The following is an 11,837-nucleotide window of genomic DNA, read 5'->3' as shown; positions in this document are numbered from 1 at the left end:
ACGGCTTGCTACGGAGAAGGATAAAAAAAGAGGGCTCAAGGGATACAAAAGAGTGTCTGTCGTGAGGAGACGCCAGAATAGAAGAAATTCCCCTCTGGTCAGGTTGAGGTGATTATGACGGGTTTGCGATCCTCAAGATTTCCTAGAAGTGAGCAACACGCGGGCATACAAAACAAGCTACGAAACAGAAATGTACAAATAAATGAAATCACAATGAAGTTAAATACTTTCAAAGCTTCAACAGGTAGGGAACTAACACAGAGCAAGTCAACGTGACCTCAATGATTTGATCAGTGACGTTATCAAAGTAAGGAAACTTTATTCTGAGCTCTGTAAGTTTAACCAACTAACAAATCACATTAAGGGGGAATGTTTCTGGTTGTTTCATTTTGCAGATTCTCAGGATAAATTTAAATCCCGGACCAAATTGCAAGGAAATACAATTTTTTTTATTGCATTAATTTAAAAAAGCAAAACTGAATTTAAAGAACTCAGCTCACCTATAAAAGTTTTCCACCTTCCGGGTGGCAATAAACCTGGTTTATATGGGATTTTTCTGAAGTGTGGCGGATTGATGACGAGTTGGTTTAGGATTTTTAATTTCTCTTCAGTATCAAACTTATCCAGTTGTAGAAGGCAAATAGCGCTGAAGATCCATAACACGTTTGTCTAGTCAGGCGTTCCACCCAGAAAGTTAACAGCTTTTTACTTTTGTATTCACAACCTTATAATTCCCGTTTCAACGGCAGCCTCCTCTCCTTCAAGCACAACAGAAGTGCTTTTTTCCCCGAAGTCATTAGAAGCATACAAAAACAGGAAAAAGAAAGACAATAACCGAGGAAGTGCTCTCAAGCAAGGCACTAGATCGCCAAAGGAGATAGGCGAGAGCTCGGTTTGAGTCGAGCGGCTCCGAGTGTTGAAAATAAAAAAAACAGGGTGGGAGAATCAAATACGCTCCACTATGATCAAAGTGTCATCGTATTTAGAGTGTGGACTAAAATCAAATCAAACAAAATCAGTCAAAACAATTGTACGCAAAAAGTGCATCGTAAATTAACGATCACATTGATTGGATTCACGTTCATCAGAACAATTTGTACTGATCTCATAATCTGATCATTTGGCAAAAACTGATTCTTCATTTTAAGGCCGCTTTGTTTAGTTACCTCTGCTGTCGAGGTTTAAGCTCTAGCCATTAAGAAGATCTGTAGGATGGAACCAGACAAGTTTAATATTAAAACGGTTTGCAGGCTTATCAAAACATCAGATTAAAATGGGAACCAAAAAGATTCAATAATATGGTCCGTTAAAACATTTAAACCTGGAGTTTTTGTCGCGTAGGTACAAACACTAGAGATGACATTTTGTAAAAGAAAAATGTAAACAGTTGGTGATTATTGTCCAGCTCTGGATATTATCGCTGTACGGCTTATCATTGCAAAACCATCTGGAAAAGAGACATTTAAAATTATTTTGGAGTAGCATTTTTAATGTCTGCTACAGGAAGGCATACGCATATTTTTGAGAGTCATGAAACACACAAAGAAAAAAGAAAAAAGGTTGTACAGCACAAATTCAGGCTGCACCAATGATCCGTAGCGTGCATCCTGTTGTGAGAGTTAACTGGGCCGTCTTTAGCAAATGTTACCAGATTAGAGTCAACATCACACGCCATCCTAAACATAGCTGGGGAACAATGCACACGTCGTCTGGCTGGAGACGCTTAAAACCTGCAGCGGGCAGCTGCAGGCGTTGAGGGTTTTGGAGTATTTGATGATCATATTCAGATAATAGTTGTGACCAACTAAAGCCCCCAACTTCATTAGGTACAACCTAGAAACTTTACATTTAGGTTAGGTGTTGACCACATGTTACAATGGTCACTTAATTCATGGATTCTGAAGGACAGAAAAGTAATATAAATTCAGAAAACATTAACATCAAGAGATGAACCTCTACAGTTACCTCGCCTCTTCGAGGGAGATGAATACTTTACTCATTTTTACCATTTTCTGACTTTTAAAAAGAACAAAGAATTAAAAATATATTATATTATCTAACTGACAGATTATCTGCCCTGCCCTCTACACTGAGGTATTTGTTTCCTCCTTGAGCTATAAGTATCTCGATGAATGCCTTTACAGCTCAACACTGATATACGACTTCAGGCCAACGGCTCACCTGCTGCCATCTTGTAAAATAAAGAACTCAATGTATGATTCTCTGCTTCCCGCTGGTTTAAAATACTCAAGTATGTAGCGTGACCATTTCAATAATTTAGGCAGTTCAACAATGCAGATCAATTTTGGTCTATTTTGTACAATAACTGACGTAATACAGCTGTTGTGACACTTGATTTAAGTCTATAATCTACAAAAGCAACAGTTTATTTGTCTCTGTGGTGTCTCAGACTCCTTGAGGTTCAGTTTTGGCGAAAAGAGCACACACACACAAAAAAAGAGACTAATATAGTTTTGTTGCATGCAATGCATCTGTTATGTTCCCGTCTAAAGACACGACAGTGTGACAGAGAAACTGGCCTCCAGCTAAAACCAAGCCGATCCTCACCGCATGTCGTCAGGACACCAGAAGCCTTTTATAATAAGGTGATGGAAGCGGTTCAGTAACATTTTAATCAGTTTTCAACCACAATTCAAACAGCCCCGAGTCTCATATCCATGTATAATTCTCAATCTCTGGTTTTCCTGTCGCTGCTACGGAGAAAATTAGTCAAGACAGAGCCCGGCTAGCTGTTTCCCCCCGCTTCCAGTTCTTTATGCTAAGCTAGGCTAACGACGTCATGAGACCAGCTGTGTACTCCAAAAGGACGCAGCAGATACTATAATATGCTTTTATTCAATTATAGACGTATCGGTTTCGATTTACAGTATACGACGATCAATAAGTAACAAGAAATATCACGGATATGTTTGAGGTCATTCAGAAACAGCGTCTCATAACACCCTGTAAATTGTCCCACTTATGACATATACACTATGCTTTAAGAATCAGATCACAATCATCAAAAGGTTTTGCTGATATTTACTTCTTTTTTTTTAAACTCTCAAATATCATTATTGGTCTTTAAAGAATCACAAATAACAACCTGGTGATTTGACCAAATTGTAACAAGCCATCTTTGAAACACAAAAAAACATTTAAAAAGACTGTGTGCCCACTCTTTTGCTGGAAACAGAGAAGAAATAATAATAATAATAATAATAAAATCAGCTTTAATGTGATGAATAAAGCACAACATGGGTAGGTATCATCAGCTGTGGACATCTCCATTTATCAAGAGGCAAGATTAAAAAAAAAAAAAAAAACAGATTAACATGTGATTCTGATTAAATTTTCGAGTTTGACTCTCTTCCAGACTTTAAAGCCAGCTGCTGTGCAGAGTAGAAACCACAGATAGAAGCCACCTGGTGTGGCTGATTTGGGTGGAGGGGGCCTGACTGAAGCCCACTTGTGTGAAGCATCCACTAGGTTACAGAGGAAAAACAACAACACTGGTCAGCACACATTGAGCTTTAAGCCTCCATGACTTGTGTCTGACGTCTCTCCGTTTAATCCACCTGACCACATCACAAGCTCTCTTCACAAATACACGACGACGGATGTAGGTGACCCTGTAATGAGATGTAGGCCGGCGGAGCTCGTTGATTAACCATCCCGTCAGTCACGCTGTCGGACATGGCCGAGGGTGGGGACAGAAATATTTTACCAAAAAAAAAAAAAAAAGGTGTGGCGACATGAATCTGTGTGGTGTTAAGTCACAGCAGGACTCATCGAATGAGAGTCATGTACAGAGAAGAGAAGAAGGACTAAATAGACAGAGGAAAGAAGTGTGTGGGGTGATATCTGACTGCCGCGTCATTTACCCCAAAGACAATGATATGATTCTGGTTTCTGACAAATATTTCATTAAATAATGACTTGACAGAAATATATATATATATATATATATATATATATATATATATATATATATATATATATATATATATATATATATATTGGGGCTGAGTAGGATTTGAAAATGTACAATTCTAGAGCCCACATTTCTTTTTTATATTAATCCATTTTTTTAGATGTCAGAAAGCAGTGACAAATGCTGCCTTGCCCAAAACCCTGAAAATATAAAATTGTCTGGCACATGAGACAGAAGAAAGTAGCAAATCCTCCCCGGTGAGAAGCTAGAGGAAGAAAGAAAAAAAAAACCTACTTATGAATAAGCATAATTGTTGCTTTTGCTGTGGCATGGTGGTCCAACGTGAATACCAGACAATCCCCTGTTTCTCTCACCAACGTTCCCATCTGCCCTCTAAACTGTATACTATTGAATAGAAACAATAATGCTGTAAAATATTACGTTAAAAAGGGGAGTTCACAATACAGTAAAGTAATGGAAAACGCCCCAAAAAAAACATCATTTGCATCTCATGTTGACACTTTTTGGTCACATTTAGCTTGTCATCCTCAGTTTTTGGCATGATATAATTACAGGGGGACGGATGAAAGATAAGAATAAACATTTTTTGTTGTTGAAGAAATTCGTTTAGAAAAGAAACAAAATAATGTGTGTTAAAAGCTGGGAGACCATCTAGATGAAAAAGAGAAAACACATTTTTAATTGAACAGAAAACTCAAGTGTGCTCAAGTGTGAGAACATATGAATCATTTATTTGTGTCTTTTGTTTAGACTCGGGACTGCAAGGCATTAACTGGAGCTCATGGCTTATTCACCTAAATGGGCCTTGCCAAGCAGCCCCACCCTGTCTCTCTGCTGCCAATGCCCGGAGGAGGCAAGACAGGCCTGTTAACCTGCTATCTACCACAATAAACAACAACAGCCGCAGCTCAGAATAAACACTTCCTGGAATGAAGTCCAAACATTACATAAACACCACTTGAAGATCATTCAGACCTGTGATAGCAGCAAAGAGGGGACACAAGAAGGCTCACAGGCCTCACTGGCTAAATTGTTTTCCAGATTTAGGGTGTTGGTTTGGGTGGAGATGGAGGGAGGGGAGGGATGGAGGGAAGGAGGGGGGCGAATGCCTGATAATAGGCCGGCAACAGCAAAATACATAACACCGATTGAAGGCTTTGAGGTTAGTCTGGAAATAATATGGGAAAAGCCAGGAGACGGACAGGGAGTGGACGCGGAGCGGATTCCTTTGTTGTGACTAATCTCTGGGTTACAGCTCTGGTAAACCGTGCTGTGCTAACGAATCCGTGCGTCCATTATCGGACGGGTACTCATTTCCCCCCCTAAACGTGCAGTTTCATTCTTGTATTCATCCGCCAAGATATAAAAGTCCACCCAAGCCGAATCTTTTCCAGTTCTATTAAAAATCTTTTCACATGTGTGAACGACCACGTCTTGGCGTTAGCCTGCTGAAGGCAACCTGACACCGGGCGAGAGAAACCTGACACCATTGGTCGTGTTGGCCCTGTTTTTTAGCTATGTATAGCAGGGAAGAAATACCCGAGTGTCTAAAACCTTTTCACCACCGTTTTATCCCTCTTTTTATTTTAACAGAAACCGGCAAACAGACAAAACGCCCGGTGTCCGATAATGGAATTACCCTGTGTTAGCAACAGCGGGTCGAGGCACAGAGCAGATGTTCATTCCGACACAATAGTGACATGTATAACCGTGCAATACGTTAAATATGTGCCCGGGCAATGTTCAGTAAAACGCCACTTATATTAATGCAAGAGGAGCAAGTTGTCAACACATCGTTGAAGGCTTAAAATGGTGCAATAGTGCCACCTCATCCAAGGCAACAGGACGGCGTGCCTCCTGCCGGGTGTCGAAACAGGTGGGCCGCATCTCTCCAACAAAAAAACCTGAGCGAACCTGTGAGCTCATTCACCGGGAATCGGTGCTGAAAGGCCGGACATAGCTACGTTTATTAAACCGGACACACACACACACACACACGGTCTGGTTAAAAGTGTGTGTTTTCAAACACCCCCCCTCCAAAGAAATAGGACGTCCGACTGTCAAGACAAGCAGGTTAGCTTCACGGTGAATCCGCTCCCCGGAGCACCACTAGCCCGCTAACCGGCTATAACCTCCCTGTCACGGAGCATAAACACGTTCACGAACATTTAGACACGACTTAACTGGGAATAAAAGTTAGTAAAAACATAAATGTGGCACCACGCCCCTTTAAAAAAAAAATGTAGCTATTTATCTCCATTTCGGCGTCTGGGCGAGCAAACAAAGCTAACGGTCGTTCCCATGGAACGTTCGATAGAACGTGCAGTAAACGTTCGAAATCCCGTTTAACGACATCTCACTCCGCGAGCCGTTGATACAAATGTATCCGTTTAGGTAGATTAAACTATTACAAAGTTAAAAGACACATTGTTTCAGTTTGCACACTCACAAGATGCTGGAGCTGGTGCTTCCTCTGTCACCGCAGCTTGCTCTGCTGCTTCTGCGGAGGCTGGGGCTGCTTTCCAGGGTTCAGCCGCTGGGAGGGCGTCGATCTCAGGGGCAGGTTCGGGTTCTGGTTCAGCCTGTGGCTCCGGCTCGATCTGTGAAGACTCGGGTTCGACTTTCGGGGCGACAACTTCTTCGGGGTCCTCCTCGGCGATTAAAGACGGGATGTCGTCGCGAACGGAAGAAAAGCTTGTGGAGTCCGGCACGGCAGGCTCCGGATACGGTTCCGTTATTTCTGGCACCGACACCGGGTCCCATACTCGGACAGACTCTGGTAACGTTACTGGCTCCTCTTCTGTGAACTCCTGTGCCTCACTGTCTTCAGCTAAGTGGCGGTGCAAGGCGTCCTGAGCCCCGCCGACCAAGTCCACAATATCATCCATGCTATAGAGGTCCTGTTCGGGCTTGTCCGGCTCGGCCTGGTAGTGGTGTGCCTCCCCCCCGTATAGAGTGGTGGAAGAGACGTGGTCGTTGTCTGCCATTTTTCTTTTTCTTTTTGTTTATCTCCAAACTGTCTTCTGAAGTGGAAACAAAAGTTTCCGATCGTTTAGTTTTTGGGCTCGGTTTCCTCGTGTTACTAACTTCCACCGGGGGGGGGGGACGCTGTGAAACCTCACCGGTAACTCTCTCCCGGTACGTCTGCTAGTGACACCGGATAGAGTTGGACAAGTGCGCCACACGTCAGTTGAGTCGGACCCGAGTCTCAGACGAACACTGTGAAGTTGAGAAGGAGTGGAAGGGAACTCCGCTGACCAATAACCTGCGGGTTGACCCCTGAGCGACGCGACCTGTGGCCAATCAGAGCACGTCTAAGTTAGAGGTGGACCCCTCACAGCAGAGTGGAGGTGTAACGGGACACCTCCTCTAAAATTTAGGAGCAGAACGTTCAGTCTGTTTTCTGACATAACTCCAACAGGGCGCTTTTTACATAACTTGAACTTACTTTTTTTTCTATTCTAACTCTTCTGGCTAACACATGTCATACGGTAGCCTGGAAGTACTTACGTTTTACTATAGCAGTACCATAATGCAAACTCATACTTCAAACGTATAATCAATAATTAACAACTGATGTATATCACATGAAATACAATTTGTTTCGTTCTAACCTGATTCTGACATTTATTTGATTACTAATGTAAATGGAGTTCCATTTAAGTAGTGGGGCAAGTAAGTAAAGCAATACCACAATGTAAGGAAACAGTTTTAAATAAAACTACAGAAGTATTAGCATCTACTGATAACTACTAATCAATACAACACATGACAGTGAATGTTGTCAAAGTAGTAGTACAACATTGCGATGTAGTATAGTGGAAGTATAAAGTAGCTTAAAATGGAAAGACTCAAGTAAAACCTAAAAATAGTACTCTTTTTTGTGTGCAGCCAACACGTGTCACACACAGACAATCAGTACTGGGAGAAGTATTCAGAAGTTTTACTTTAGCAATGACATAATACAAACATGTTATACCTTAAAAGTATTATCAACAATATATACTCAAAGTATCAAGTTACCCACGGGGTAAAATGTCATGAGGCTTCCTCCATGAAGCGGTAGAGGAGCAGGGGGGACAGACTCAGCTTCAGGTTGAGAAATATGAAGTTACAACACATACTGATGACAGGCTGGGTACTATATATATATATATATATATATATATATATATATATATATATATATATAAAACACGTGAATGTATATGTCTAAGTATATATATGACAGCTTCAGACTATGCTAATATTCAACATGTTTCTTCATGCACAGACTCAAACCAACACTGAATGTATCTACTAACAAGTGTGTGTGTATCAAAGCCTGATTCATCTTCTTCCTCTGTGCCATAGAGCTCCATTGTTGTCCAGAAACGTTAACGATCAATGAGCCTCACTGTTGCCCTGGGTGACACGTTCCTTCATTACCATGAACTCACACACTTGTAGTTTATTTTGAGTCAGTCCTTCATACCAAGGGGAAGTATAAAGAGACGAACTAGCACGTTGTTGGTTTGTCAAGAAGAAATGTCTGTAATTGGTGTTCGATTTTATTAGGTTTATCTGTTGGGAATTTGGCACTTACTGGCCATTTTGTGGAGCGCTCAGTAACCCTTTGTAGCCGTCATCAGCAGATTAAAAAGGTCCATCTGCTGATGAGGACATGTTGTCATTTTGCAAGCAGCTCAAACAAACTGTCTTTACGTGTCACGTTTACATTTATAACTTTGGAAGGATATTTAGCCTCTTGTTCTCTCTGGGAATAAATGATTTTGGTCGCATTACTGGAACAAACAATGAAATTCAATGTGAAATTGTTTAGGTTTGAGTCATAAAGAGGAAATCGTTGGGTGAGTCACAGGTTTAACCCTCTAAAGCATAAAGAAACCTACGGTCGATTTTGTCTCAAAAGGAGAAATGCAAATGACAGAATTTGAATGCTTAAAAATATTGAAACTAGTTGAGAGAGTCTGAAAGTTCAGACAGTTTGAAGGCTCAGGGTTTGAGGTGTCATGGCTCCGGGAAACCGGAAATGATCCTCCACGTGCAATTCAAGTATGAATATTAAAAAAAATGATTTAAATTGATATGCAGAGACATTCAAAACTGTTATGGTTTCAGTTGAGTTTAACATTTTATTTAAAGACACAGGAAATGAAATCCAACATGCTGACAGATTGTTCTATTTTTACTTTGGGGCTTGGGGGGCTTCCCATATCTCATCTCTATCAACACGGTGTATTCATGTCGCAGTGCGTGAGGAAGAAACTGGGAGCTTGTTAACAAGGTCTGAAGTTCCAAACAGCTTCATGTCTGTTCTACTCCTTTCTACTCTTCTTCTATTTCTATGATTGCAGCTCTTTGTCCGGCCCAAAACTTCCTTGTTCTGGTTCACTCTCACTGCTTTCATAGCACCATGCACGTTCATATTAAAAGCTGTAAGAAAACAAAACACGGCAACCTACTCAGGCTGCAGCAGTCGCTGGTGAACATAGTGGATCATTTAGCAAAGAGTCAGATATTTGTCTCAGGAGTTGGTGGAGACCAAAAACAGAGCTAAAAAAAAAAAAAAGGTGAATATTGGACTTACAAGAGTCAGGTGGACACAAACAAAAAGAAATAAGCAACTGTTTGCGAACAAGTGCACTTTGGGTCGAGCATCGATCAGTCAGGGGACTCCTGTATTGAGGAACATTTAATTGATCATGAAAATAAAACTTTAAAAATCCAAAGTTCTGCTCCTATCACATTTATACTGAGGGTGTCACGGGAGTGTGTACGAGTCCCGATGGCAGATATGAGGCTTAAAATCGTGTATAGATGGGTGTGGACAACAAATCACAAAACTGGTCAATAGAAAAGGTTGGTTATACACACTGATGTGATGGAGTGACGCAATAGTGAGACGTCAGCCCGGTGGAGGACTCAAAGCATATTGAAACAACTGGAGGCAGCGGTCATGAATATTAGGAAGTAATTAGAAGGAGATGTTACAAGTGTACACCGGCGCCGCTTGGCTTGATTCGTGACCCTAAAAGGACGTAAACACGGTAGTGAAGTTGCCTCCATGTTGCAGCGGAGTGTTTGTTTTACAGCGTGTCGTGTTGGAAACAGCAGTCAGCTGACCGGAGGACGCTGCAGTAGCCGCTGTCGGCCCCGAGTGGTGAGTCACTGCACACGATGGGAGCTCCTGTGTCTCGCTCCTGCTCACACCTTCCATCAAACACTCTGGTTACACTCTGATCAGCTGAGGTCATCTCTGCACTCGCTCCTACCTCAGAGTACGTCAGCACTTTTTGGAAACACGTCTTTTTCTCTGTGTTTCAGCCTCCAGAGTATGTTCATCTTAAAACACTGGCTTTGTGTTTAAGGGAGGTTTAACACAGACAGACAGATTCACTTAAAAGAGAATTAGTCAATATAAATAAATACTCTGTTACAAGTCCTGGATCCAACAGTTTACTTCAGTAAATGTACAAAAGTATCACAATATACTTAAAGTACCCAAAGTAAAAGTACTCATTCTGCAGAACGGCAAAATAATATACATTATATTATTGGATTGTGTTCATTCCTTTAATGTTGCAGATGGTAAAAGTTAAGCTAATTGTACGTATTGTATATACTGCTAGGTAGTTTAATCTAAAATTATAAATCATAAAGGTATGTTTATTATATTTTATGTTAGTGATCTGAATCTGCAAAGTACCTCCAGTTATCAAATAAATGCAGTACAGTAAAAAGTACAATATTTCTGTCTGAGATGTAGTGCAGTAGAAGTATAAAGCAGTAAATGGACATACTTTATACTAAGTAACTTGAGTAAATACACTATGTACATGAAAACAACTGAATGGTGAATTTGTGTGTGTGCGTATGTATGTATGTGTGTGTGTGTGTGTGTGTGTGTGTGTGCGCGTTGATACACAGAGATATCTTTAGTCATCTAGCTGGGAGGCTGGGGATGATGGCAGCTGCTCGGTTGCCGAGCAACAGGTTTGGACTGTTGACAATGTCTTTTAGTGGAAGTTAACAGACGCCTACAAGACCAGAGTGTAGGTCACATAAATAAATATAAATGTATACGTGTGCCGTTTATATGTTGTTAATGTTGTATAGACCCGGTGCTGGAATGTAACTGGCCTTAAGTACACATTTAAGGGACTTCTTTTTTTATTCAACTTCTAATAATTATCTAATGATATAATATATCGTATTATATATAGTATAAGAGTCACAGGCGACATTTTTATACTTTTATTACATTGGTAATGCATGGTTTTCTACTTAAACTATTTGTACAGTGTGGCAATCGTACTTTTACTGCAGTAAAGGATCTGAATACTTCCTCCAGCACAGTGAAACAACAAAGACAGAAAGTATCCCGTGGTGAAGGCAGATAATCAGAAAGCATCCGTTCATTAGTATGTTCCTCCCACATCTTGTTTACCACGACGGCATGTTGTCGAAATCTGAATCTTTCCATCTGAATGATGATTAAATTAACTTGCAGTACCTTTTCAACAAACCAGCCTCAGTCTTTGCTTCCACCCGAGTGTCTTTGAGGGTGTGAAACATTGTAATCATTTTGTAATTGTACACGTTACAAAACTGTTTCCCAACTTAAGATTGTTTTTGTGCTCTTCTTCTTCTTTCTATATACTTTCTGTACGCTCTGCTTTTTTTGTGTTTAGGATGCATTAACAGGGAGAAAAGTCTCACTCTCCTCTTTAGGATTGAGATAGCTTATTGATTTATGTGTTCTTCTTCTTTACTAGCGTCAGCCTCACAGTACATTACTGAGAATGACTTGAAACAGCCTGTACAATACGTTCACCTCAACCCAATTCTAAATCAGAAGAGGTGAGGATGGGAAACATGT

General features: G+C 40.8%; 1 protein-coding gene across 6 annotated transcripts in view; it reads right to left on the bottom strand.

Annotated features, from left to right (window-relative positions):
- Positions 1–7,186, bottom strand: part of LOC117743722 (reticulon-4-like) — a 28,249-nt gene extending 21,063 nt beyond the window's left edge. Inside the window, exons 1-2 of one of the 6 annotated variants that reach the window (XR_004611115.1) lie at positions 6,405–7,175; positions 1,167–1,205 (exon numbers count right to left, since the gene is read on the bottom strand). Coding sequence is in view for 4 of the 6 variants with exons in the window: in XM_034551491.1 (XP_034407382.1) it covers positions 6,405–6,942 (538 nt within the window). In the remaining 2 variants the exon portion in view is untranslated. Of the gene's footprint in view, positions 1–1,166; positions 1,206–6,404 lie in introns of all 6 variants that reach the window. The other 5 variants (XM_034551493.1, XM_034551491.1, XM_034551492.1 and 2 more) reach the window with 5 other exon arrangements.
- Positions 7,187–11,837: the final 4,651 nt, after the last annotated feature.

The sequence above is a fragment of the Cyclopterus lumpus genome, chromosome 15 (genome assembly GCF_009769545.1).
Source record: "Cyclopterus lumpus isolate fCycLum1 chromosome 15, fCycLum1.pri, whole genome shotgun sequence".
In the NCBI taxonomy this organism is placed as follows: Eukaryota; Metazoa; Chordata; class Actinopteri; order Perciformes; family Cyclopteridae; genus Cyclopterus; species Cyclopterus lumpus.
This window is presented reverse-complemented; position numbering and strand designations above follow the sequence as displayed.